This window comes from Bombina bombina, chromosome 5 (genome assembly GCF_027579735.1).
Source record: "Bombina bombina isolate aBomBom1 chromosome 5, aBomBom1.pri, whole genome shotgun sequence".
NCBI classification, from domain to species: Eukaryota; Metazoa; Chordata; class Amphibia; order Anura; family Bombinatoridae; genus Bombina; species Bombina bombina.
The window spans coordinates 387337144-387365089 of NC_069503.1; the positions used below are offsets into that span (position 1 = coordinate 387337144).

Below are 27946 nucleotides of genomic sequence, written 5' to 3' on the forward strand. Positions count from 1 at the left end.
CATCATGAATAACCTCAATACAAGGCTTTTAAAAAATATTAAGTGTTTAATGTCCCTTTAAAAATAATATTGATGCTGATAAAAAACAGTAATGTTATACAAGAAATAAAATAGTTTTAATTGTTTATGCACTGAAACTAAATTTATAGCCAAGAAAATAATAATTTTCACAAGCTTTTTTGCTAAAGGTATATAGTTATAGATATACAGCTTCAGCTACTCCCTGAAATATGTTTGAATAATTAAACTTTTAACCAATTTGCTAAAGTATATTTAAAAAGGGAATAAGGGTGGCTATGGCCAACAAATCCTCTCTGTTCTTCCCTTCAGTAACTAAGTTGTCATTAGTATATAACCAGTGTTCATCGTGTTCATTTATTTGTGCCTGTTTTGCAGATGCTGTTTACTTTTGTTGCATACTTTTAGGTAAAATAGTGAAATTATACAATATTAAATAACATGGTGTTTAAAGCTCAAAATCAAAACCTCTTAAACCTCTTATTTCCTAAAGCCAGGCAGCTTTACATTCTCTTAGATCTTTCTTGAAGTTCACCATTTCTCTTGTAAGGTGTATCCAGTCCACAGGTTCATCCATTACTTGTGGGATATTCTCCTTCCCAACAGGAATTTGCAAAGAGGACACCCACAGCAGAGCTGTCTATATAGCTCCTCCCCTAACCCCCACCTCCAGTCATTCTCTTTGCAACTCTCGACAAGATAGGAAGTATAAAGAGATGTGGTGATTTAGTGTAGTTTTGCCTTCAATCAAGAGTTTGTTATTTTTAAACGGTACCGGCGTTGTACTGTTTTACTCTCAGGCAGAAATTAGAAGAAGAGTTCTGCCTGGAGGTTGATGATCTTAGCGGTTTGTAACTAAGGTCCATTGCTGTTCTCACACATAACTGAAGAGTATGGGATAACTTCAGTTGGGGGAACGGTCTGCAGATTACCTGCTTTGAGGTATGTTCAGTACTTTTATTTCTAGAGAAAGGATAAGTTCTAGAAAATGCTGACAGAGCCTTGTGTATATTGAGGTAAGCTAGATGCAGTGATTTTGCAACGACTGGGATCATGCTTACAAAGTGGGGTAATGCTCATGTTTATACTCATATTAATTAGTGACAAAACGTTTACATGTTTGCATAAATGGGACGTTTTTTTCTCTGAGGGTGATAAGTCTTTTTTTGGGGCCTAGTTTCCACATGGCATAGTCAGATACTCCCAGGAGTATTTCCTTAAGGCCCCTCTGACATCGAGTACATGGTGGGAGGGGCCTATTTTCGCGCTCTAGTTGCGCAGTTTCTTTCAGACTCAGACATCCAGCTTCCCTAGAGGAGTCCTCTGGCATTTAAGGACCACTATAGAGGGCTTATTTCTACCCTAATCGTATTTGAGGGCAGGTAGGAGCCACAGCAGAGCTGTGGCAAGGTGCTTAACTGTCTTTTACTGGTGGTTGATGTTTTTTTAAATCCGGTTTGGGGGCTAAGGGGTTAATCATCCATTTGCAAGTGGGTGCAATGTTGCTTTAGTCCTTTACTCACACTGTAAAAATTTCGAAGTCTTTACTACATTTTAACACTGTTTTGCAGTTTAAGTGTTAGTTTTTTTCTCTTAAAGGCACATTCCCGTTTTTGTTTAATTGCTGTTTCACATTTATTAAAGTGTTTTACAAGCTTGCTGGTGTCATTACTAGTCTGTTAAACATGTCTGACATAGAGGAAACTCCTTGTTCAATATGTTTAGAAGACATTGTGGAACCCCTCTTAGAATGTGTACGAAATGTACTGAAGTTTCTTTAAATTATAAAGACCATATTATGGCTTTTAAAGATTTATCACCAGAGAATTCTCAGACTGAAAAAAGGGAGGTTATGCCATCTAGCTCTCCCCATGTGTCAGAACCTATAACTCCCGCCCAAGTGACTCCAAGTACATCTAGCGCATCTGATTCTTTTACCTTACAGGACATGGCGGCAGTTATGACTTCTACCCTCACAGAGGTATTGTCCAAACTGCCAGGGTTACAAGGAAAGCGAGACAGCTCTGGGGCTAGAACAAATACAGAGCTTTCTGACGCTTTAATAGCTGTAACATAGTAACATAGTAACATAGTAGATAAGGTTGAAAAAAAGACTGAAGTCCATCGAGTTCAACCTATACAAATCTAAAATACTTACAAAAAGCTCCAGTTAAGCTTAAATAACCCCATTAAAATGTGACCCATTTAATACTAGCAATCATATCCATGAATTTTGTTAGTATACAGAAACTTATCCAGACTATTTTTAAATGTATCTATGGTATTGGCATTCACTACCTCCTTTGGTAATGAGTTCCACAATTTTATTGCTCTCACAGTGAAAAAACGTTTCCGTTGCAGGAGATTAAATCTCCTTTCCTCCAACCTTAAATTATGACCTCTTGTCAGAAACAATTTTCTTGGAATAAACAGAGCTTCTGCCATCTCTGTATATGGGTCTTGAATATATTTATATAAAGTAATCATGTCACCTCTCAAGCGCCTTTTTTCTAAAGAAAACAGACCCAGTTTGGCTAGCCTCTCCTCATAGGTTAATTTCTCCAATCCCCTTATTAGCTTTGTGGCCCTTCTCTGAACTTTTTCTAGTTCTGCAATATCTTTTTTAGCAATTGGTCCCCAGAACTGCACTCCAAACTCAAGGTGAGGTCTTACCAGGGCTTTATATAATGACAGAATTATGCTTTCCTCCCTTGAATCAATACCTCTTTTAATACATGCTAGTATCTTATTAGCCTTTGAAGCCGCTGCCCTGCATTGTGCACCCATCTTTAGCTTGTTATCTATTACTACTCCCAAATCCCTTTCCTCCTGTGTTTGGCTAAGTCTTGTCCCATTTAAAAAATACGTAGCCTGCTTATTTTTACTTCCAAAATGTAGAACCTTGCATTTTTCCGTATTAAATCTCATTTTCCATTCACTTGCCCATAGTTCTAATTTTAGCAAATCCCTTTGTAAAGACAGTTCGTCCTGCTCTGACCTTATGACCTTACTTAACTTAGTATCATCTGCAAAAATAGAGATGTCGCTATTTAATCCTTGCTCCAAGTCATTTATAAAAATATTAAAAAGAACAGGGCCCAGTACTGATCCCTGGGGGACGCCACTGATTACCTTTGTCCAATCTGAGTATGATCCATTTACTACTACTCGTTGCTCCCTATCTTTTATCCAGTTATTTATCCATGAGCTAACATTTTCAGCTATTCCCAGTCCCTTAATTTTGTGCATTAATCTCTCATGTGGCACTGTATCAAATGCCTTTGCAAAATCTAAGTATATCACATCCACTGATTCCCCTTTATCTATATTTTGACTTACTTCCTCGTAGAATCTAATCAGATTAGTTTGACATGATCTATTTCTCCTAAAGCCATGCTGATTAGAACTCATAATCTTGTTTACACGAATATGCTCATCAATATAATCCCTTATAATCCCTTCAAATATCTTCCCCACTATTGATGTCAGACTAACTGGTCTATAGCTTCCTGGATCATCCCTGCTTCCCTTTTTGAAGAGTGGCACCACATCAGCTTTACGCCAATCCTGGGGTACCATGCCTGAGGATAATGAGTCTTGAAAAATTAAGAGTAAAGGTTTGTCTATAACAGTGCTAAGTTCCCTCAACACCCTTGGGTGTATTCCATCTGGGCCTGGAGTTTTATTTACCTTAATATTTTCCAGTTTTTTCCTGATATCCTCTAAACAAAACCCAGTTAGTGGTATGGACTGGCATGTTCTATTATGTTCAAAAGTATCATTCAATGGTTCTTCTCTTGTGTATACTGAAGACAAAAACTGGTTTAGTACCTCAGCCTTCTCCCTGTCATTATTTATCATGCTACCCTCCACACATTTTAATGTACCTATATTATCCTTCTTAGATTTTTTGCTATTTATGTACTTAAAGAACCTTTTAGGGTTAGACTTAGAATCCTTAGCAATTAATTTTTCATTTTCAATTTTGGCTAATTTGATTGCTTTTTTGCATGCTTTGTTACATTCCTTATAAATATTGTATGCTGAGTCTGTACTATTTTCTTTTAATAATTTAAATGCCCTACGTTTTTTCCTAATTTCTCTTAACACATTTTTATTTAGCCATAATGGCTTTGTTTTTTTATTTTTACTTTTATAACCATATGGTATGTGTTGATATGTATATTTATTTAACACATTTTTAAATATTATCCATTTATTCTCTGTATTTTTATTAGAAAATACATTGTCCCAATTTATATTATTTAATGATTTCCTTAAATCGTTGAATTTTGCTTTCTTGAAATTAAAAGTCTTAGTGTCCGATATACCCTCGCTAGGCTCCGAAGCCAGTGCAAGGGAGTTGCTATCTGAGAATGACATTTCAGATTCAGGGAAGGCTTTACTTCAGTCTGATTCTGAAATGACAGCGTTTAAATTTAAGCTCGAACACCTCCGCTTATTGCTTAGGGAGGTTTTAGCGACTCTGGATGACTGTGACCCCATTGTAGTTCCAGAGAAATTGTGTAAAATGGACAAATACTTTGCAGTGCCTGTTTACACTGATGTTTTTCCAGTCTCTAAAATATTTTCGGAAATTATTACTGAGGAATGGCATAGACCAGGTGTGCCGTTCTCTCCCCCTCCTGCTTTTAAAAAGATGTTTCCCATAGATGTCGCCATACAGGACTCGTGGCAGACGGTCCCTAAGGTGGAGGGAGCTGTTTCTACCCTAGCTAAGCGTACAACTATCCCTGTCGAGGACAGTTGTGCTTTCCTAGATCCTATGGATAAAAAATTGGAGGGTCTCCTTAAGAAAAATTTTATTCATCAAGGTTTTATTCTCCAGCCTCTTGCATGCATTGCCCCAGTTACTGCTGCAGCGGCTTTTTGGTTCGAGTCTCTCGAGGAGGCTCTACAGGTGGAGACCCCGTTAGACGATATCTTAGACAGGATTAAAGCTCTTAAGTTAGCTAATTCCTTTATTTCTGATGCCGTTTTTCATTTAACCAAGCTAACGGCTAACCAAGCTAAATTCAGGTTTTGCCATTCTGGCGCGTAGGGCGTTATGGCTTAAGTCCTGGTCAGCAGACGTTACTTCAAAGTCTAAGCTTCTTAACATCCCCTTCAAAGGCCTGAAGTAGATCATCTCTGACATTACTGGAGGAAAAGGTCACGCCCTTCCTCAGGATAGGTCCAATAAATTAAAGACCAAACAGAATAATTTTCATTCCTTTCGAAACTTCAAGGGTGGCGCAGCTTCGGCTTCCTCTAATGCAAAGCAAGAGGGAAATTTCGCCCAGTCCAAACCAGTCTGGAGACCTATCCAAGCTTGGAACAAAGGAAAGCAGACAAAAAGCCTGCTGCTGCCTCTAAGACAGCATGAAGGGGTACACCCAGATCTGGGACCGGATCTAGTCGGGGGCAGACTTTCTCTCTTCGCCCAGGCTTGGGCAAGAGACGTCCAGGATCCCTGGGCCCTAGAGATTGTTTCCCAGGGATACCTTCTGGAATTCAAAGGTTCATCTCCAAAGGGGTGATTTCATCTCTCACAACTATCTGCAAACCAGATAAAGAGAGAGGCATTCTTACGTTGCATTCAAGACCTACTGGTTATGGGACTGATCCACCCAGTTCCAAGAGAGGAACAGGGGCAGGGTTTCTATTCAAACCTGTTTATAGTTCCCAAAAAAGAGGGAACTTTCAGACCAATCTTGGATCTCAAGATCCTAAACAAATTTCTCAGGGTCCCATCCTTCAAGATGGAGACAATCCGAACCATCCTCCCTATGATCCAGGAGGGTCAATATATGACTACCGTGGACTTAAAGGATGCTTATCTCCACATTCCAATTCACAGAGAGCATCATCAGTTCCTCAGGTTCGCCTTCCTAGACAGGCGTTACCAGTTTGTGGCTCTACTCTTCGGGTTAGCCACGGCGCCAAGAGTCTTTACGAAGGTTCTAGGGTCCCTTCTGGCGGTTCTAAGGCCCCGGGGCATAGCGGGTGGCTCCTTACCTAGACGACATTCTGATCCAGGTGTCGACTTTTCAAATCGCCAAGTCCCATACGGACATTGTTCTGGCCTTTCTGAGGTCTCACGGGTGGAAAGTGAACAGAGAAAAGAGTTCTCTCTCTCCTCTCACAAGAGTTTCCTTCCTAGGAACTCTGATAGATTCAGTAGAAATAAAAAAATTTCTGACAGAGGTCAGGATATCAAAGCTTCTAACTTCCTGCCGTGTTCTTGATTCCACTTCTCGGCCGTCAGTGGCTCAGTGTATGGAAATGATCGACCTAATGGTAGCGGCAATGGACATAGTTCCGTTTGCCCGCCTACATCTCAGACCACTGCAACTTTGCATGCTCAATCAGTGGAATGGGGACTACACAGATTTGTCTCCTCTGTTAAGTCTAGATCAAGAGACCAGGGATTCTCTTCTCTGGTGGTTATCTCGGGTCCATCTGTCCAGGGGAATGAGTATCCGCAGGCCAGAGTGGACTATAGTGACGACCGATGCCAGCCTTCTGGGCTGGGGCGCAGTCTGGAACTCCCTGAAGGCTCAGGGTTTGTGGACTCAGGAGGAAGCCCTCCTTCCGATAAACATTCTGGAACTCAGAGCAATATTCAATGCTCTTCAGGCTTGGCCTCAGCTAGCTGCGGTCAGATTCATCAGATTTCAGTCGGACAATATCACGACTGTAACCTATATCAACCATCAGGGGGGAACAAGGAGTCCCCTGGCAATGATGGAGGTTTCCAAGATAATTCTATGGGCAGAGGTTCACTCTTGTCATCTCTCAGCTATCCATATCCCAGGAGTAGAGAACTGGGAGGCGAATTTTCTAAGTCGGCAGACTTTTCTGCTGGGGGAGTGGGAACTCAATCCGGAGGTATTTGCCCAGCTGATTCAACTATGGGGCAAACCGGAACTGGATTTGATGGCGTCTCGTCAGAACGCCAAGCTTCCATGTTACGGGTCCAGGTCAAGGGATCCCCAGGCTGCACTGATAGATGCTCTAGCAGTGCCCTGGTCCTTCAGCCTGGCTTATGTGTTTCCACCATTTCCTCTCCTCCCTCGTCTGATTGCCAAGATCAAGCAGGAGAGAGCTTCGGTGATTTTGATAGCACCTGCGTGGCCACACAGGACTTGGTATGCAGATCTGGTGAACATGTCATCCTTTCCACCATGGACTCTGCCGCTGAGGCAGGACCTTCTACTCCAAGGTCCATTCAAACATCCAAATCTAATTTCTCTGCGTCTGACTGCTTGGAGATTGAATGCTTGATTTTATCAAAACGTGGTTTCTCCGAGTCGGTCATTGATACCTTGATTCAGGCTCGAAAGCCTGTCACCAGGAAAATCTTTCATAAGATATGGTGTAAATATCTTCATTGGTGTGAATCCAAGGGTTACTCATGGAGTAAGGTTAGGATTCCTAGGATTTTATCTTTTTTTTTTTTTTTTTTTTTTTTTTTTTTTCAAAAGATTTTTATTCATTTTCAAACTTGTAGAAGTAACAATGAGGGACACGCAGGTCCCAAACACAAACATCAATGGCATACAGGAGTATATGATTACGGATCAAACCAGGGGACCCAAAGATAAGAAATAATACAATAGTGATAAGATTAGATGGACTCCCCTGGTGGAGAGATGACATCTCACATCAGTCTGAGAACAAATCTGAGAACAAATGGGATACCTGAAAAGGAACCTATACAACACAACGCATATCTTGAAATCAGAACAAAGTCTAGGGGGGGGGGGGAAGGAGGGGGGGGGAAAGGAGGGGGGGGAGCATAGAAGAGGAGAGGGAAGAAATGGAGGAAGATGGTAGATAGATCAAGGAGAGTCAGGCTGTAGGCTTTAGGACGTGACAGGAGGGCTCCAGGAAGTATCAAACTTGTCTTTCCAATTGGCCCAAGCAAGTTCAAATATATCCAGTTTGTTTAAGTCGAAATATATAGTCTTTTCCATGGTGTATAAGAAGGCCATGGTTTTTTCAATCTCGTTCCATGAAGGGGGTTTTTCTTTTTTCCAGGACCTAGCCAAATTAGTCTTAATAGAGGCTAATAAGTAGGTACTGAAGATACCTTGATGCTTAGGTAAGTCCTGTAAGCCCAGGTGGAGCAAAGCAGTAGACGGGCCAGGCGGAATTCTGATTCCGAAATCAGTAAGGGCGCGGAAACCTTGAGACCATAAGAAAGTAATTTTAGGGCATTCCCACCAGATGTGGAGCATGGTGCCCTGCAGACCACAGTTCCTCCAGCAAAGAGGCGACACTCCTGGGTACATCCTTGCCAGCCGTGTGGGGACCAGGTACCAGTGAGAAATCACCTTGTAATAGGTTTCGAACATAGTGATACAATGGAGGGTTTTCTTTGTCAAAAGGATGGCCCTTTGCCAGGCGTCCACCGAGATTTGAGAGTGCAGTAAAGCATCCCAGATCTGCAAATGCGGGGCAGTTTCAGGCGGGACAGTACCATCGAGAGTCCCATAGTGGAACGATAATGGCCGGATAAGTCTGTGACCCGTCTTCCAGACAGACTCCCACGGGGTGGACTGTCGAGAGGTGGTGGGGAGAAAACCCCAGCTTCTCAAGAGGCTTTTAATCCTAATGGTCTCAAAAAAGAGGACCGGAGGAATATCCCCAGGGGGACCCAGGAGAGTTGGGTCTATAAAGCCATCGGGCTGTGATGCGGACCAAAAGTCCGAGACCCGCCGAATCCCTAGCCTGGCCCATATATTCGGGTGGGTATCCGCCAATCCAGAAAGCAGACCAGCCACCGAAGTGATAGGGGAGGGGTGGGGGGCAATTAGTTGGCGATGCCGGATCTTGTCCCAGACCTGAAGGCATTCTGTGATAACTAAATTGCTGATACCTAGAATTCTGCGGCTGTGTGGAGGAGTCCAAATAATATCCTTGAGCAGGACATTATGGGGTAGAGAGGCCTGTTCAATCTCGCGCCATTTGTCACGGGACTGAAGAACTCCCCACTGGGAGATGTGGGTAAGCATGGCCCCCTCGTAGTATTTTACCACAGAAGGGGAAGCCAGGCCTCCTAGGTGTATAGGAAATTTCAGATTTTTTTGTGCTATCCTGGGGGTCGAGCCCTTCCAAATAAATTTTGTTATTTCACTCTGAAACTGTAGCAAGAGTGGCATAGGGACTCTGATGGGGAGGCACCTAAACAAGTAGGTGAGCTTAGGGAGGAAAGACATTTTAATAGAGGCTATACGCCCCATCCATGAGATGGACTTGTGATCCCAAGCGTTTTTTAAGGATCTCAGTTCTGACAACAAGGGGATGTAATTGTCCTTGACCATTTTTGAGGCGTTGTTAGATATTCTAACCCCCAGATGTGTGACCTGCTCCTGCGACCATTTGAAGTTATAGCTTTTCTTTAAACTATTAATGTAATTGTGAGGGTATCCCCACCAATATATCTCTGTCTTTTGAGTGTTCAATTTATAAAATGAGAGGTCGCCAAAGGTCTGTAGAACATCCAACAGTCTGGGGACAGCTCTACCGGGGTCCGCAGTGAAGATTGTGATATCATCTGCGAATAATGCAATTTTTTGCAGAGTGCCTGAAAGCATTATCCCTGGAATGGACGCATCATCGCGGATATGGGCAGCCAAGGGCTCGATCGCCAGGGCAAACAACAGCGGAGATAGGGGGCACCCCTGTCTAGTGCCATTGGAGATGCTGAAAGGGTCAGACTGAAAGCCAAGACCCCTGACAGCAGCCGACGGGGCAGAATATAGCGCCTGAATAGCCCTGCATGTCGACTGGGGGAAGTTAAAGGTTCTGAGGGTTTCCCACAAGTAGGACCAGCGGATTCGGTCAAAAGCCTTCTCGGCATCCAAAGAGATAACCGAGAAAGGCTTCTGCATTCTGGTAGATTCACACACAATATTAACAAGACGCCTAGTATTGTCTGGCCCCTCGCGCTTGTGAATGAACCCTACTTGATCCGGACCTATAAGGTGCGGGAGAAGCCTGCTGATACGATTGGCAAGAATTTTAGAGTAGACCTTCACGTCTACGTTAATTAAAGAAATTGGCCTATAGCTTGCACAGGAGGAAGGGTCCTTATCTGGTTTTGGCAGGGTGACTATGGCTGCTTTTAAGAATTCCTCCCTCAGGGAGCCTTCTTCACTTGCTAAGGTAAAAAACCTCTGCAAGTAGGGGGATAGTTCATTGACAAATACCTTATAAAACTGGGCAGAGAAGCCATCAGGCCCTGGAGCCTTAAAGGGTTTTAGATTTTTTATCGTTAGCTTAATCTCCGCCAAAGATAAAGGGGCTGTGAGAGAGTCTTGTTGCTCTGTAGTAAGAGTGGGGAGGTTAGCGGAGGTCAGAAAGTCTCTGATATCCTGACTAGTAGTTGGGGTGAGAGTCTCTGAATTTTCGATATTGTAAAGTTTGGAGTAAAAGTCAGCAAAGCATTCTCCAATCTGAGAGGGCCTCTTATGCAATTTGCCATTATAATTAATCTGGGAAATGCGGGAATTACTATGCTTATGCCTGAGCCTATTAGCAAGCATAGTGTCAGGTCTATTACCTTTGTAATAGTATAATTGTTTTAGTTTGCTGAGATTAGTTTGTGTACGGCGGAGCTCTAGGAGGTTGATATGCTCCTTAACTGTAGCAATCTGCGCTGCTACATCAAGGCTAATGGAAGCGCGATTGAGGGACTCCAAGGATCTGAGTTTTGCGTGTGCCTGTGCAAGGGTAAGGCCTGCTCGCTTTCTCAGTGCTCCTTGTTTGCGAATGATAAGGCCCCTGATAGTTGCTTTTATCGCGCCCCAGAGAATATCGTCTGAGGTCTGGCCGTTGTCATTACAAACTAACAGTTCAGTCAGGTCCCGTCTTAATTCCTCCCTGAACGGAATATCGGCCAAAATGTGTCTAGGAAGGCACCAATTGGATTTACTAGGTGCTTTATCTGAGGGGAATAGACCTGCCGTTACAAGGTCATGGTCCGACCAAGAACAGAGTGGGATACTGGAGCAGGAGACTGAGTCCAAAGACCCAGCCTGACAGAAGATATAGTCCAGTCGGGAGTAAGTTTTGTGGGGGATAGAGAAATGAGTAAAGTCCCTATCGTTAGGATGTAGACTTCTCCAAATGTCAAAGTATCCATATTGCGACATTACTGCCCTAAATTGGGCAGAGACATATGTCTCTTGCGAATGTTTACTGCCCGCTTGAAGCTGTTTGCGGTCGAGAGTTGGCTCCCATGTCATGTTGAAGTCTCCCACGATCAAAACCCTCCCTTGCCTAATCGTATCAAGTGTCTGCAAAATAGTACGGAGAGATGCAGGCTGACGGGAGTTGGGAAGATAAATGGAGACCAATGTATGAAGAACATGGTCCAGTTTACAAACCAGAATTGTATATCTGGCTTGGGGATCGGTAAGTGCATAAATTTGCTCGTAGGCGATCCTGTTGTGAAGCAGGATGGCCGTCCCTCTAGCTTTTTTGGAGAAGGGTGAGTGTTCCAGGACTTTATAGGAACGAGAGTGAAAATATTGAGGGGCGCGCGACTGCCAGTGAGTCTCCTGCAGGAAGACTACGTCAGGATTGTGGAATCTAAGTTCACGAGACAAAAGACTCCTTTTAAAGGGGGAATTAAGCCCCCTGACATTATGTGTGAGCACCTTTAAAGAGTGCGCCATCTCACTACCGTGGCCTGAGGACAGGGGATAGGATGGAAATCGAAGAAAGGGGGTTAGAGGGGGAAATTAGGACAGGAAGTCAGTTCTGAGGTGTTGTGATAGGAAATGAGGTGAAAATAGTTCACCTAAGTGGAACCCTGGCGTGGGCTACCTATGTGGGGGGGGAGCTAGGAATAGGTACAGGGAGAGAGCCGAGACTATCGGCCCCTCTCTGTGCACAAGGGAAGGAAACAAATAAATCTATAAACATATATTAAACCTGTGAAAACAGTAATGGATATGTACGTACAACAACAACAAACCTGAGTAAGGTACGAAGCATCCAGATTAGGTAAATATAAAATCAGTCATAACATGTTGAGGAAAAAACGGTACTTGTGCTATCTAAAGGGTGGAGGTAATACTATGCCTATTCATTTAGAGATGAATGACTTGTGCTGGGTTGACCACATAAAGTATTAGAAAGCATGTATAAACACTGGTAATGCAAATATGCACATAAATTACAAGAAGGAAAAAATAATAATATTAACTGTAACTTTAGACCCGACATGGGCCGCTAAGAGTCCAGTACAAGCTAAGTACCGCTGTCGCTGTAGGGCCATCCATAAAGAATGGACCCTATGTTAGAACATGATGACAGATTAAAGTTGTTGTTGACCAATGGTGCCCTGCATTCAGGAGGAGGGATCTTGGGGACCCAGGGAGTCCTGTGTCTGCTGTGTTTTTTGCCTTTTGGAGCGCTGATCCTTAGCGGTCCATTCTGGGGCAGTAGCCCTCAATTTTGCCTTGATGGGAATAGGTTCCGTCATGTCCCCTTTGGTAAGACCCCACTGTGCCAGCAATGCAGTGCCCTGTGCCAGTGAAGAAATTATGTGGGTTTGATTGTCCCTTGTAATCAACAACTTAGACGGATATCCCCATCTGTATCGGATGCCAGCATTTCTGAGAGCCAGTGTGACTGGTTGGTACTGCCTTCTGAATTGTAGGGTGTGAGCCGACAAATCGGGAAGAAGCTGGATGGTTTGAAACTTTTCCGGCAACTGAGGCTTACGGGAGGCGGCCTGCATCAGCTTGTCTTTAAAGAGGAAACTGTGAAAACAGGCTATAACGTCTCTTGGCTTTTCTTGTGAGACGGACCTGGGGCGTAGAGCTCTGTGCACTCTTTCAATAGTGGTAGTTAGGCCCTCCATAGGACCCAACAGGCTACCAAAGAGCTCTTGGAGAAAACCTTGCAGGTCTGTTGGTGTAATGTCCTCCGGTATACCCCGAAATCTTATATTATTTCTGCGGGCCCGATCCTCGACATCCGCCAGCTTAAACTCAAGCTGACTCAGCTGGTCAGCCAAAGATTCAGAGTAGGCCAAAAGGTTTGATTGATCCGTAACGATATCATCTTGCCGCCTTTCCAGGGAGTCCACCCTTTCACCTATTTCCGAAATATCTTTTTTGAGCTCAGCATGATTTTTTTGAATTTCTTTGGTGATGGAGCGGGTTTGGTTAGCGAGCATCTTCTGAAGGGTATCCTCAGTAATGAAGTGCTGAGACCTGGGGTTTAACAGGGCATCATGTTGGGAACCATCACCTAGAGACTCTGACCCACTCAGGCCGTCATTGGAGTCATCTTCCAGCTCCTTGCGTGGTAGGGAGAAGTGATCTATCACCGTTTTTTTCACTGATCCAGGTGTTTTAGTGGTTCGTCTGATCGTATGAGGCATTTTGAATTTGTGGCAAAAAGAGAGTCAATAAGACAAAGGCGGACACAGGACAGGTAGAGCGGTGGTGGCACCAGAGGTTAGATTCACAGGGGGTTACAAAAATAAGAGCATGAGCAAGTAATCACATTAAGCAGTACACAGAGAGGGGCCCAGACGGCCTCCCCGGCCCCTACCCCTCCATGACGGCCACCCTGCTAAGGATTAAATGACCACAGGTCTAGTTTGTAAAAAAGGATAGGCCGCCACCGGGGGGCGAGGGCCAGCGAGACCCCCCAGACACAGGTCAAAGGCAAATTCACTCCAAAAGTTATGGATAAAATTGTGGTAAGTCCCCTTCTGGCCCGGGAATAGGGGGTACGACCTTACAGAAGGGAAAAGGGGAGAGGGAAGTGACCAGCCCAGACAAGCAGGGCCGGAAAGGGGGGGCCAGTTGGGGTTCACCTGTTAAATGAAAACCAATACAATGCAATACAATAATGGTCAGAGTGGACCTCAGCAAATATTCTAGTGTTTCTCTTAAGTCACGTGGATGAAGGATGGGGCAAGTTACGTTCTGTGTTAATGAAAGTGCAGTATGGTGTAGCCTAAGTGTGCGTGATGAGTGTGTGTCAGTATATAGAAGGTTAAAGAGGTAAGTTCTATGTGGCTGTGCAATAAAGGAGAGTGTTCTAGGTCTAGGCTGGCTTAGGTGTGTTGGCCAGGGGTATGCTGTGTTGGCGTGATGGGTAAACCTGAAAGGTAGTCAGTGTGTTATACCAATCCTGAGAGGTATCTTGGTGTCTAGAAAAGGCAAAGGTAATTAGTGTGACTATCCCATATGATCAGTACTCATAAACCAAAGAGCAACACACACCAGTAGCAACACAGTAAAAATAAATGCACTCCACTCTGTTTGCAACAGAGAACATTTGGCTGACGCAGCAGCTAAATAGAAAACAGAGGGTAAAGCACCTAGTATCCTAAGTTGTTACTCAGAGCATGGAATTGAGGTGTTTAAGGCTAATTTGTAATGGAGTAAACCTGCAGAAAAGGTTATTGATGAACCTGTATGATTAAAGACCACTGAGGGGATCAGACGGGGCTCCTGGTATATGATAAGGTCCAGTTCTGTCTTATAGTGGGTGCTTCAAAACCCCAAGAAAATTGAGAGCCCAACTTATCTCTATCATCCACTTAGACCTGTGGGCAGATGGGGGTAGTAGCTGTGGCAGTCTCTGGGACACAGATAGGCTATAGCCCGGTTTATTTCAAGGTTAACAGTGCTGGGATGTGTACTGAGATATGCTAAGGCTAGTTCTATTTTCTCCTCAGGCTAGATGCTTGTGCAAAGGAGGCTACCTAGAGATGCCAGCATGAAATAGTAGCAGATTATATGGGCCCTGCAGATATATGAAAAGGCCTTCCGGATTCCCAGTGTTATATCTGTCCTGAAATTATGAGGCCTCAGAGATAATGGGGGGAGACCAAATATGTAGGTGGCCCACACAAATAAACCCCAAACAGTGTGTCCCCTTAGTGTGTCAGACTTGCCCTCCTTATCTTACCCCACCTCAGGCCGGATGTGGAGGCCTCCGCTTCAGATGTGTAGGTCGTGGTTCATGTGCCTCAGCAGTCGGAGAGAAATCAAGAGGCAGCTTCAGCTTGTTCAGCAGGCTTCAATCAGGCAGAAGCCGCAGGCGGCAGAGCTCGCCGGACTTCCTCCTCTCACAAAACAAAGCCGCACCGCTCCGTGTTAGGAGGGCCTCCAGCAAGATGGCCGAACTTCGCGCCAAAAGTGTTAGAGGTGCGTGAGGTCCCGGGATCGCCGGGAAAGAAGGTAGGAGCCCACTTGCTTGAGTTTGTGCTGGGTCCTGTGGCCACTCGGGATGGCAGGCTATGTGGCCATATGCGATGCTTCAGCGGGGAGGTGGGACTCAGGCGGAGTGGGGTTGGAGGGTGTGGGAACAAAGTCCCCAGACGAATATGCAGGAGGCAAACCAACCTCTTGACTTATAGAGAGGCAGTGATCTTCTGCTCCGGAGCGGATCCCCGACCCTCCGGAGCACTTGCAGGGCCTTACAGAGAGGCCGAGTGACAGCCAAGTGGCAGCCAAGTCTATACAGACGTCCGGGGTCAAAAAGTAGTTGCAAAACTCCCTTTTCTTAGTTTATCAGTGAAGAGTTACTACCTCAGCAGGATGTCCAGTAAAATTGCCCCAAAATATAGGCAGTTAATATGCTTAATATGCACTTTTGTACCCAAAATGACAAGAGCTTCCCTTCTGCACGTCTGCTCTTGATGGCGGTTAGCTCCGCCCCCCGGATTTTATCTTTTCTCCAAGAAGGATTGGAAAAGGGATTATCAGCTAGTTCCTTAAAGGGACAGATCTCTGCTCTGTCTATTGTTTCGCACAAGCGTCTGGCAGATGTTCCAGACGTTCAGGCGTTTTGTCAGGCTTTAGTTAGAATCAAGCCTGTGTTTAAACCTGTTGCTCCGCCATGGAGTTTAAATTTAGTTCTTAAAGTTTTTCAAGGGGTTCCGTTTGAACCTTTGCATGCCATAGATATCAAGCTTTTATCTTGAAAAGTTCTGTTTTTAGTAGCTATCTCTTCGGCTCGAAGAGTTTCTGAGCTATCTGCCTTACAGTGTGATTCCCCTTATCTGATCTTCCATGCAGATAAGGTAGTTTTGCCTACCAAACCTGGGTTTCTTCCTAAAGTAGTATCCAATAAGAATATCAATCAGGAAATTGTTGTTCCATCACTGTGTCCTAATCCTTCTTCAAAGAAGGAACGTCTGTTACACAATCTTGACGTGGTTTGTGCTTTAAAGTTTTATTTACAAGCTACTAAGGATTTTCGTCAAACATCGGCATTGTTTGTTGTCTACTTTGGGAGGAGGAGAGGCCAAAAGGCTTTGGCAACTTCTCTTTCTTTTTGGCTGAGATGCATAATCCGGTTAGCTTATGAGACTGCTGGGCAGCAGCCTCCTGAAAGAATTATGGCTCATTCTACTAGAGCGGTAGCTTCCACTTGGGCTTTTAAACATGAGGCCTCTGTTGAACAGATTTGTAAGGCGGCGACTTGGTCTTCGCTTCATACTTATTCTAAATTCTACAAATTTGATACTTTTGCTTCCTCGGAGGCTATTTTTGGGAGAAAGGTCTTGCAGGCAGTGGTGCCTTCCGTTTAAGTTCCTGCCTTGTCCCTCCCTTCATCCGTGTCCTAAAGCTTTGGTATTGGTATCCCACAAGTAATGGATGAACCCGTGGACTGGATACACCTTACAAGAGAAAACAAAATTTATGCTTACCTGATAAATTTCTTTCTCTTGTGGTGTATCCAGTCCACGGCACGCCCTGTCACTTTAAGGCAGGTGTTTTTATTTTTAAAACTACAGTCACCACTGCACCCTATAGTTTCTCCTTTTTCTTACTTGTCTTCGGTCGAATGACTGGAGGTGGGGGTTAGGGGAGGAGCTATATAGACAGCTCTGCTGTGGGTGTCCTCTTTGCAACTTCCTGTTGGGAAGGAGAATATTCCACAAGTAATGGATGAACCCGTGGACTGGATACACCACAAGAGAAAGAAATTTATCAGGTAAGCATAAATTTTGTTTTTACTGTGCCCTGGTATTAAGGAGACATTATAGTACAATTGCGCTGTTATGTTCCTCTTACTGCAATGCCCCTTTAAATTGATGTTAGAATTTATTAAATCCTTGACAGGGTGTAACATTTGCCAAACTCCTAATTGCGCGATCACAGGTGCGACCAGATGCTAAATAATGTCTAAACCTAAAAAAAGCAGAGGTGCTTGGAAGAGCCAGAAGCCCTCCTTCACCTCACTATAAATATTATGCTACCAATGCTGTAAGTCATATATGAATGAATACTTATATAATGGTTTTAATTAATGCCACCTAATATAGAAGATATAGGACCAGATTACAAGTGGTGTGCTAATTAACGCTTCCACTTGATTATTAATTGTGCTAGAATTAAGTAGCGCTCGTATTATGAGTTAAAAGTAAACTGTTTTCACTTGCGTGCTAATCCGATGAGTGCAAAATACCAAAGCTATAATATCGTGTGCGCTTTCATGTATTCCCCCATAGAGGTCAATGGAGCGGGGGGGGGGGGGAAAAACTAACACCCCACTCTTGCGCAAACCCGATCACATAATCTAATGTACGCTAACCCGACATGAAAATATGAATATTTCACATTCTGTTTTTCACATAACAAAATATGTTCTATTTATTCTTATTTCTACATATATCTGATGTGTTTGTGTGTGCGTGTATATATATATATATATATATATATATATATATATATATGATTATATATAGGTATAGATATATACAGATATGTATAAATAGTAATATCTATTTATAAATACATAGAACATATTCTGTTATGTGTAGAACATTGGAATGTGAAATATTTACAGTAAATACATAGTTAAAACATTTATTAAATATGAATATTGCATAAATATGCTTTTCCATGTTTTCATCTAAACTGCAAAGGGTAATTGGCAAGAGTCCATGAACTAGTGACGTATGGGATATACAATCCTACCAGGAGGGGCAAAGTTTCCCAAGCCTCAAAATGCCTATAAATACACCCCTCACCACACCCACAATTCAGTTTTACAAACTTTGCCTCTTATGGAGGTGGTGAAGTAAGTTTGTGCTAAGATTTCTACGTTGATATGCGCTTCTCAGCATTTTGAAGCCCGATTCCTTTAAGAGTACAGTGAATGTCAGTGGGATGTGAAGGGAGTATCACCTATTGAATGCAATGGTTTTCCTCACAGGAGATCTATTTCATAGGTTCTCTGTTATTGGTCGTAGAGATTCATCTCCTACCTCCCTTTTCAGATTGACAATATACTCTCATATTCCATTACCTCTACTGATAACCGTTTCAGTGCTGGTTTGGCTAGCTATGTGGATGGGTGTCTTTTGGTAAGTATGTTTTCATTACTTAACACACTCTCAGCTATGGTTTGGCACTTTATGAATTTATATAAAGTTCTAAATATATGTATTGTACTTATATTTGCCATGATTCAGGTTTCAGTATATTTCCTTTTGCAGACTGTCAGTTTCATATCTGGGAAATGCATTTCTTACCTGGGGTCAATTGACTGTCATTTTAAATTTGCGGGCAGAATTAGGCTCGCTAGTAAACAAAATGCCAAAGTATATTGCGTCATTTTTGGTGCAAAGTTACGTTTGATGACGCAAATTCGTCCTTTTACAAGGTTGCGTCTTCAATGACGTGAGTGCGTCATTTCCGGATGCTGTTACTGCCAAAAAATGTCTCTGTTTGTTTGTGCGTCATACTTGGTGCCAAATATTTTCATTATTTTAAACTCCATTCCTATATGCCTCTTGCCTTTTTCCTCTATCAGAGGGCTATGCTGTTTTATGAAACTGCCATATAAGGAAATTGATAATTTTGCTTTATATGCTGTTTTTTCTCTTACATTTGCAAGATGTCTAAATCTGATGCTGTCTCAGAAATCACTGTTTGAACCCTGCTGACTGATAACAGTTCGACCAAAGCTAAGTACATTTGTTGTAATCTTGTGGAGATTATATTTCCAGCTGTGGTTTGTAATAAGTTGTCATGATAAATTTTTACATGCAGAGAATGTGTCCATCAGTAATAGTACATTGCCTGTTGCTGTTCCTTTAACATCTAATGTACAAGATATACATGTGAATTTATAAGAATTTATTGCTGATTCTATTCAGAAGGCTTTGTCTGCCATTCTGCCTTCTAATAAATGTAAGGTCTTTTAAAACTTCTCATAAAGTTGATGAAATTTCAATTGACAGACAACATACTGAATTATCCTCCTCTGATGAGGATCTATCTGTTTCAGAAGATCCTTCCTCAGATATTGACACTGACAAATCTACTAATTTATTTAAAATGGAGTAGATTTTTTCTTTGTTAAAGAAGTGTTGATTATATTGGATATTGAGGAGACTAGTCCTCTTGATATTAAAACTAGTAAACATTTAAATTCTGTTTATAATCCTCCTGTGGTTATTCCACAGGTTTTTCCAGTTCCTGATGCTATTTCTGATATGATTTCTAAGGAATGGAATAGGCCTGGTACTTCTTTTATTCCTTTTTTAAAGGATTTTTTTTTAAAAAAAGAATTGTATCCTTGGCCAGCAGTTACATTGGAGTTTTGGGAAAAGATCCCCAAAGTTGATGGAGTTATCTCTCCTCTTGCTTAGCGTACTACTATCCCTATGGAAGATAGTATTTCTTTCTTAAGATCCTTTTAGATAGGAAACTTGAATCTTATCTAAAAAAAAGCCTATTTATATTCGGGTCATCTTCTCAGGCCTGCATTTTCTTTGGCTGATGTTGCAGCTGCAACAACTTTTGGTTGTAAATTTGCACAACATGAATTGGATTATGATTTGGATTTTCTTTGGCTGATGTTGCAGCTGCAACAACTTTTGGTTGTAAATTAGCACAACATGAATTGGATTATGATTTACCTAGCATTGTTCGCTTGCTTCAACATGCATCAGTTTCATTGTGGTGCCATTTGTTTCATCAAAATGTATGTTAAATCTATGTTTTTAGCTAGAAGAGCTTTGTGGCTTAAATCTTGGAATACTGACATGACTTCTACTCCAGATTGCTATTTCTTTCTTTCCAAGGTAATACGTTAATTGGTTCTCAGTTGAATTTGATTATCTCAAATGTCACTGGGGGAAGAGAGTTTTTTGCTTTAGGATAAGGCTTAAGGGTAAATCTAAAGCTTCTAACCGTTTTCATTCCTTTCGACTAAATAAGAAAAAGAAACCTATTCCTTCCCCCAAGGAATCTGTTTCCAATTGGAAATTTTTCTTAAAATTGGATTAAATCCAAGCCTTTTAATGAACCAAAGCCAGCCCCTAAGTCTGCATGTAGGTGCGACCCTCATTCCAGCTCAGCTGGTAGGGGGCAGATTAAGATTTCTCAGGGGTACCGAATAGGATTCAGAGTAAGACCTCCTGTGAGAAGATATTTTCTTTTACGCATTACAGCAAATCCAGTAAAGGCTAAGGCTTTCCTGAAGTGTTTTTCAGACCTGGAGTGGGTAATCATGTCAGTTCCGTTTCAGGAACAGGGTGTGGGGTTTTATTCAAATCTATTCATTGTCCCAAAGAAAGAAAATTCATTCAGGCCAGTTCTGGATCTGAAAATTGTTTGAATCATTATGTAAGTGTACCAACTTTCAAAATGGTGATTATTCTGCCTTTTGTTCAGTAAGGGCATTATATGTCAACCATAGACTTACAGGGTGCATATCTTCATATTCTGATTCATACAGTTCATTTTCAGTTTCTCAGATTCTCTTTTCTAGACAAGCATTACCAATGTGTCGCTCTTCCTTTTGGCCTAGCGACAGCTCTAAGAATCTTTTCTAAGGTTCTTGGTGCCCTACTCTCTATAATCAGAGAGCGGGATAGTGCAGTGTTTCCTTATTTGGACGATTTCTTGGTATTAGCTCAGTCTTTATATTCTGCAGAATCTTACATGATTCAACTTGTGTTGTTTCTTTGAAAACATGGTTGGAGGATCAAATTACTAAAAAGTTCTTTGATTCCTCAGACAAGGGTCACATTTTTAGGTTTCCAGATAGATTCAGTGTCTGTGACTCTGTCTTTAACAGACAAGAGACATTTTGAATTGGTTGCAGCCTGTCAGAACCTTCAGTCTCAGTCATTCCCTTCAGTAGCTATGTGCATGGAAGTTTTAGGTCTCATGACTGCAGCATCGGACGCGATCCCCTTTTGCTCGTTTTCATATGAGACCTCTCCAGCTTTGTGTGCTGAATCATTGGTGCAGGGTTTTTTCAAGGATGTCACAATTTATATCCTTACATCCCAATGTTCGACTATCTCTGACTTGGTGGTTAAATCACCATTGTATAGTTCTAGGGGACTCTTTTGTTCGTCCAACCTGGACTGTGATCTCAACAGATGTGAGTCTTTCAGGTTGGGGAGTTGTTTGGGTATCTCTGACAGTGCAAGGAGTTTGGAAATCTCAAGAGGCGAGATTACCAATTAATATTTTTGAACTCCGTGCGATTTTTAGGGCTCTTCAGATTTGGCCTCTGTTGAAGAGTGAACCGTTCATTTGTTTTCAGACAGACAATATCACAACTGTGGCATTTGTCTATTATCAGGATGGGACTCATAGTCCTTAAGCTATGAAAGAAGTATCCCGGATTCTTGCTTGGGCGGATTCCATCTCCTGTCTAATTTCTGTGGTTCATATCCCAGGTATAGACAATTGGGAAGCGGATTATTTCAGCTGTCAGATTTTTCATCCGGGGGAATAGACCATCCATCCAGATGTGTTTTCTCAGGTTGTTCAGATGTGGGGTCTTTCAGAAATAGATCTGATGGCTTCTCATCTAATCAAGAAACTTCCCAGGTACCTGTCCAGGTCCAGGGATCCTCAGGCGGAAGCAGTGGATGCGTTGACACTTCCTTGGAGTTATCAACCTGCTTATATTTTTTCCCGCCTTTAGTTTTTCTTCCAAGAGTGATCTTCAAAATCATCATGGAGCAATTGTTTGTGCTGCTGGTGGCTCCAGCATAGCCTCACAGGTTTTGGTATGTGGATCTTGTTCGGATATCCAGTTGCCAACCTTGGCCACTTCCATTAAGGCCGGACCTCCTGTTTCAAGGTTAGTTTTTTCCATCAGGATTTCAAATCTTTTAATCTGAAGGTATGGAAATTGAACGCTTAGTGCTTATTCATAGAGGTTTCTCTGACTTTGTGATTAATACTATGTTGCAGACTCGTGAATCTGTCTCTTGAAAGATTTATTATCGAGTTTGGAAGACTTACATTTCATGGTGTTTTTCTCATAAATTCTCTTGGCATTCTTTTAGAATTCCTAGAATTTTACAGTTTCTTCAGGATAGTTTGGATAAAGGTTTGTCTGCAAGTTCCTTGAAGGGACAAATCTCTGCTCTTTCTGTATTATTTCACAGGAAGATTGCTAAGCTTCCTGATATTCACTGTTTTGTTCAGGCTTTGGTTCATATCAAGCCTGTCATTAAATCAATCTCTCCTTCTTGGAGTTTTAATTTGGTTTTAAAGGCTTTACAGGCTCCTCCTTTTGAGCCTATGCATTCTTTGGATATTTAAATACTTTATTGGAAAGTGTTGTTTCTTTTAGCCATCTCTTCTGCTAGAATAGTTTCTGAATTATTTGCTCTCTCTTGTGAATCTCCTTTCTGATTTTTCATCAGGATAAGGCAGTTTTGCGGACTTCATTTGAATTCTAACAACATTAATAGAGAAATTGTTGTCCTTTCCTTGTATCCTAATCCTAAGAATTCTTTAGAAATATCCTTACATTCTTTGGATGTGGTGAGAGCTCTGAAATATTATGTTGAAGCTACTAAATATTTCAGGAAGACTTCTAGTCTATTTGTTATCCTTTCTGGTTCCAGGAAAGGTCAGAAGGCTTCTGCCATTTCTTTGGCATCGTGGTTAAGCTTTTGACTCATCACGCTTATTTGGAATCAGGTCAGGCCCCGCCTCAGAGAATTACAGCTCATTCTACTAGGTAAGTCTCCACTTCGTGGGCTTTTAAGAATGAAGCTTCAGTTGATCAGATTTGCAAAGCAGCAACTAAGAACTTACCTAATAATTTCATTTCTTTCATATTGGCAAGAGTCCATGAGGCCCACCCTTTTTTTGGTGGTTATGATTTTTTTGTATAAAGCACAATTATTTCCAAATTCCTTTGTTGATGCTTTTTACTCCTTTCTTACTCCTCCACTACTTGGCTACTCGTTAAACTGAATTGTGGGTGTGGTGAAGGGTGTATTTATAGGCATGAGGTTTGGGAAACTTTGCCCCTCCTGGTAGGATTGTATATCCCATACGTCACTAGCTCATGGACTCTTGCCAATATGAAAGAAATGAATTCATCAGGTAAGTTCTTACATAAATATATATTTATGTACAGTATGTGTACATACAGTTGTGCTCATAAGTTTACATACCCTGGCAGAATTTATGATTTCTTGGCCATTTTTCAGAGAATATGAATGATAACACAAAAACGTTTCTTTCACTCATGGTTAGTGTCTGGCTGAAGCCATTTATCATCAATCAATTGTCCTTACTCTTTTTAAATAGTAATAACAACAGAAACTACCCAAATGACCCTGATCAAAAGTTTACATACAAGTTGACACAAAGGGGTTTGAATGGCTATTAAAGGTAACCATCCTCACCTGTGATCTGTTTGCTTGTAATTAGTGTGTGTGTGTGTGTATAAAAGGTCAATGAGTTTTTGGCTTTATAAAACAGGAAAGGGATATAAAAAGATATCCAAGGAATTGAGAATGCAAATCAACAGTGTTCAAACTCTAATCAAGAAGTGGAAAATGAGGGGTTCTGTTGAAACCAAACCATGGTCAGCCACAACTGCCAGGAAAATTGTTTGGGATGCAAAGAAAACCCCACAAATAACTTCAGGTGAAATACAGGACTCTGAAAACATGTGGTGTGGCTGTTTCAAGATGCACAATAAGGAGGCACTTGAAGAAAGATGGGCTGCATGGTCGATTTGCCAGAAGAAAGCCATTACTACTCAAATGCCACAAAGTATCCCGCTTACAATACGCCAAACAGCACAGAGACAAGCTCCAAAACTTCTGGCACAATGTCATTTGGAGTGATGAGACCAAAATTGAGCTTTTTTGGCCACAACCGTAAACACTACATTTGGAGAGGAGTCAACAAGGTACACCATTCCTACTGTGAAACACGGAGGAGGGGATTTATGAGCTACAAAGGCACAGAAAATTTGGTCAGAATTGATGGCAAGATGAATACAGTATGTTATCAAAAAATACTGGAGGAAAATTTGCATCCATCAGCCCTGAAGGGACACATTTGGACATTCCAACATGACAATGATCCTAAATATAAGGCCAAGTCGACCTGTCATTGGCTACAGCAATAAAGTGAAGGTACCGGAGTGGCCATCTCAGTCTCCTGACCTCAATATCATTGAGCCACTCTGGGTAGATCTTAAACGTGCAGTTCATGCAAGACAACCCAAGAATTTACAGGAACTGGAGGCTTTTTGCCAGTAGAATGGGCAGGTTTACCATCTGAGAAGATAAATAGCCTCATGTACAAATACCACAAAAGACTTCAAGCTGTCATTGATGTTAAAGGAGGCAATACACAGTATTAAGAACTGGGGTATGTAAACTCTTGATCAGGGTCATTTGGTAGTTTCTGTTGTCATTATGATTTAAAAAAAATAAACAGAGTTGATTGATAATAAATGGCTTCAGCCAAACACTAACCATGAGGGAAAGAAAAGTTTTTGTGTTCATTCATATTCTCTGAAAAATGGCCAATAAATCATAAATTCTGCCAGGGTATGTAAACTTATGAGCACACCTGTATGTATGTATATGTTTATATGTCTGTAAATACATATATACACATATAAATACATATTTATACATATATAGATATATAAATATACAAGCGTATACATATTTAGATATGTAAATGTATGTATCTCAATCTTAAAGCCCTTTTCCTTCTTTTTTTTTTTCTAACACCTGAGACCTCCTATCTTTGAGCCCTTATAATTATTGTGTGCAATATTTTTTTTATTTTTTTATTTTATTAGATTGTGTTATTAGGAGTGTAACTGTACTTTGTAATGTATTTTTTATGTTTTGTGCAACTTCTATGTTTTGCAAAAACAGTTAACCAAAGCTCTGAAGTTGCGGTAATCATAGCGTAAATCACGCTTGTGCTCAAGTGATCACGCTTCCTTCCAACTTGTAATACCAGCGGTAAGCCCGACAAGCGTAAACACCTGCAATAAACCCCTTATCGCTCATGCTAAAAATTTTGCGCTCCACTTGTTATTTGGCCCGTAATTTGGAAATAAAAGATGATTAGATAATTAGTACTTATTTTTAATGTTATTTTCTGCTTTGTGTGCTTTTAGTAATGGTCCAGATTATTCTATTTTTGATAGTTATTTTCTGTGTGACATTAATTAAAACCATTATATAAGTATTGGTGTTTATGCAATTACAGCACAGCAGCATAACACTTTTACTATCTATTTATAGTAGTCTCTGCATATTTTGTCAATAATGTATAAAAAGTTTGAGCAGATAAGGATAAAATTCAAAATCCTGGTGATGTTATTTTTATTGAATAATGAAGAGTTTCATATTTTTCATATTTATATCTTGAATACTATCATCTATACTTAGGGCTCCATGTACTAAGCAGTCAGCGAGCTACCCGCAACAAATCTCGCGTCAAAATTCGCAAACTGATATGTACAAAGCCGTCAATTATGTTAAAACTCGCATCTTTAAAATTGCAAGCGTACTTATCCGCCAAACCTCGCTACCGCTCCATTTTTCACTGTAATTAGACACATTTGACCACCAACTCGCCAAAAACGAATGTACTAAAAAATCTATTTGTCCGCTCGCTACAATTTCCGCTCCCACCTCGTTATTTTTGCCTCGCCACCTTTTAGGTGGCGGGCAAGGTACAAAACAATAGGAAAGTCAATCTAGACGCCAGTCTAGACATATATAAAAGGCAGTAATATCAGCATTGTACTTACAGCATAACTGGCGTCTAATGTACATAAATTGCGCCCAATTTGTCGACTGTAATTAAAGAGTAATCTATATTTTAAATTTGTATTGTATAGTTGTCAATCTTTATAATTATTTTTATATTAATATTTATATATTATCAGATCCAGATGAAGCCATATCCAAATTGTAAATAAATATTACAAAAATAACGCTCTGTTATCACTCTTCAAAAAATTTTGAACAATAATAAAGTTGTTTAGATAAGTTGAACTTTTATAGGAGCAAAATTCTATTCCCGTGACTACTATGATGTTCGTGACACCTTGCATGTCACGTGTTAATAATTGGCCAGACAATTCAACTGAAAGTTAAGTACATCAGCTTAGTCGCGGCGAGCGAGGCGTCAAATTTATCAACAATCCGCAACTGCTCGCGGCGGGCTAGACTTGTCTATTTATTGGGGGAATATTAGTACATAGCGACAGCGGACACCATTTCGCCCGCGGCGAGTAACGGCGAGTTTATCCGCGTCTACAATGACGGATGAATTGACGGCTTAGTACATGGAGCCCTTAGTGTCAAATACAAAATCGGAGCAAGGTACAGCTACTGCGGGGTTTCACATTTAATTTTCCTCTGAATATTAAGTTTTGTTCTCAATTTCTGGTAATAAACTTAAGTTATACTTTTTTTCCTTTTAGGTTCCTGTCTATGTTGGAAGAAGAGGTTTATAGTGCCAAGTCTCCAATATGGGATGAGGATTTTATGTCATCAGCTTCTCAAACTAATGAGCTTGGAATCCAAGCAGGTAATAACAGAGATATTCAATATATTACTTTAAGCACAGAAAAATCTGCTCTTGTAACCAGAAAGTAGAAGATGAAATTCAAATTTTGGGGGATGGGCAAACAAGGTGTTCACAACTCAGAAAAGCCCTCTGAAGTAGAGAACAGTAGAGGATACCCTGAAGCCTAATCTAATTTTACCCTGAAGCCTAATCTAATTTTACCCTGATGCCTAATCTAATTTTACCCTGATGCCTAATCTAATTTTACCCTGAAGCCTAATCTAATTTTACCCTGATGCCTAATCTAATTTTACCCTGAAGCCTAATCTAATTTTACCCTGAAGCCTAATCTAATTTTACCCTGAAGCCTAATCTAATTTTACCCTGATGCCTAATCTAATTTTACCCTGAAGCCTAATCTAATTTTACCCTGAAGCCTAATCTAATTTTATCCTGATGCCTAATCTAATTTTACCCTGATGCCTAATCTAATTTTACCCTGATGCCTAATCTAATTTTACCCTGAAGCCTAATCTAATTTTACCCTGAAGCCTAATCTAATTTTATCCTGATGCCTAATCTAATTTTACCCTGATGCCTAATCTAATTTTACCCTGAAGCCTAATCTAATTTTACCCTGAAGCCTAATCTAATTTCTTTCATGTAATTAGCAAGAGTCCATGAGCTAGTGACGTATGGGATATACATTCCTACCAGGAGGGGCAAAGTTTCCCAAACCTCAAAATGCCTATAAATACACCCCTCACCACACCCACAATTCAGTTTTACAAACTTTGCCTCCGATGGAGGTGGTGAAGTAAGTTTGTGCTAGATTCTACGTTGATATGCGCTCCGCAGCAAGTTGGAGCCCGGTTTTCCTCTCAGCGTGCAGTGAATGTCAGAGGGATGTGAGGAGTATTGCCTATTTGAATGCAGTGATCTCCTTCTAAGGGGTCTATTTCATAGGTTCTCTGTTATCGGTCGTAGAGATTCATCTCTTACCTCCCTTTTCAGATCGACGATATACTCTTATATATACCATTACCTCTGCTGATTCTCGTTTCAGTACTGGTTTGGCTATCTACTATATGTAGATGAGTGTCCTG

The 27946-nt window shown here is 41.3% G+C and overlaps 1 protein-coding gene across 1 annotated transcript in view; it reads left to right on the top strand.

Annotated features, from left to right (window-relative positions):
* KAT2B (lysine acetyltransferase 2B) overlaps positions 1–27946 on the top strand; it is a 324222-nt gene that overhangs the window by 175765 nt on the left and 120511 nt on the right. Inside the window, exon 7 of the mRNA XM_053714221.1 lies at positions 26755–26861. Coding sequence (XP_053570196.1) covers positions 26755–26861 — 107 coding nt within the window. The remainder of the gene's footprint in view (positions 1–26754; positions 26862–27946) is intronic.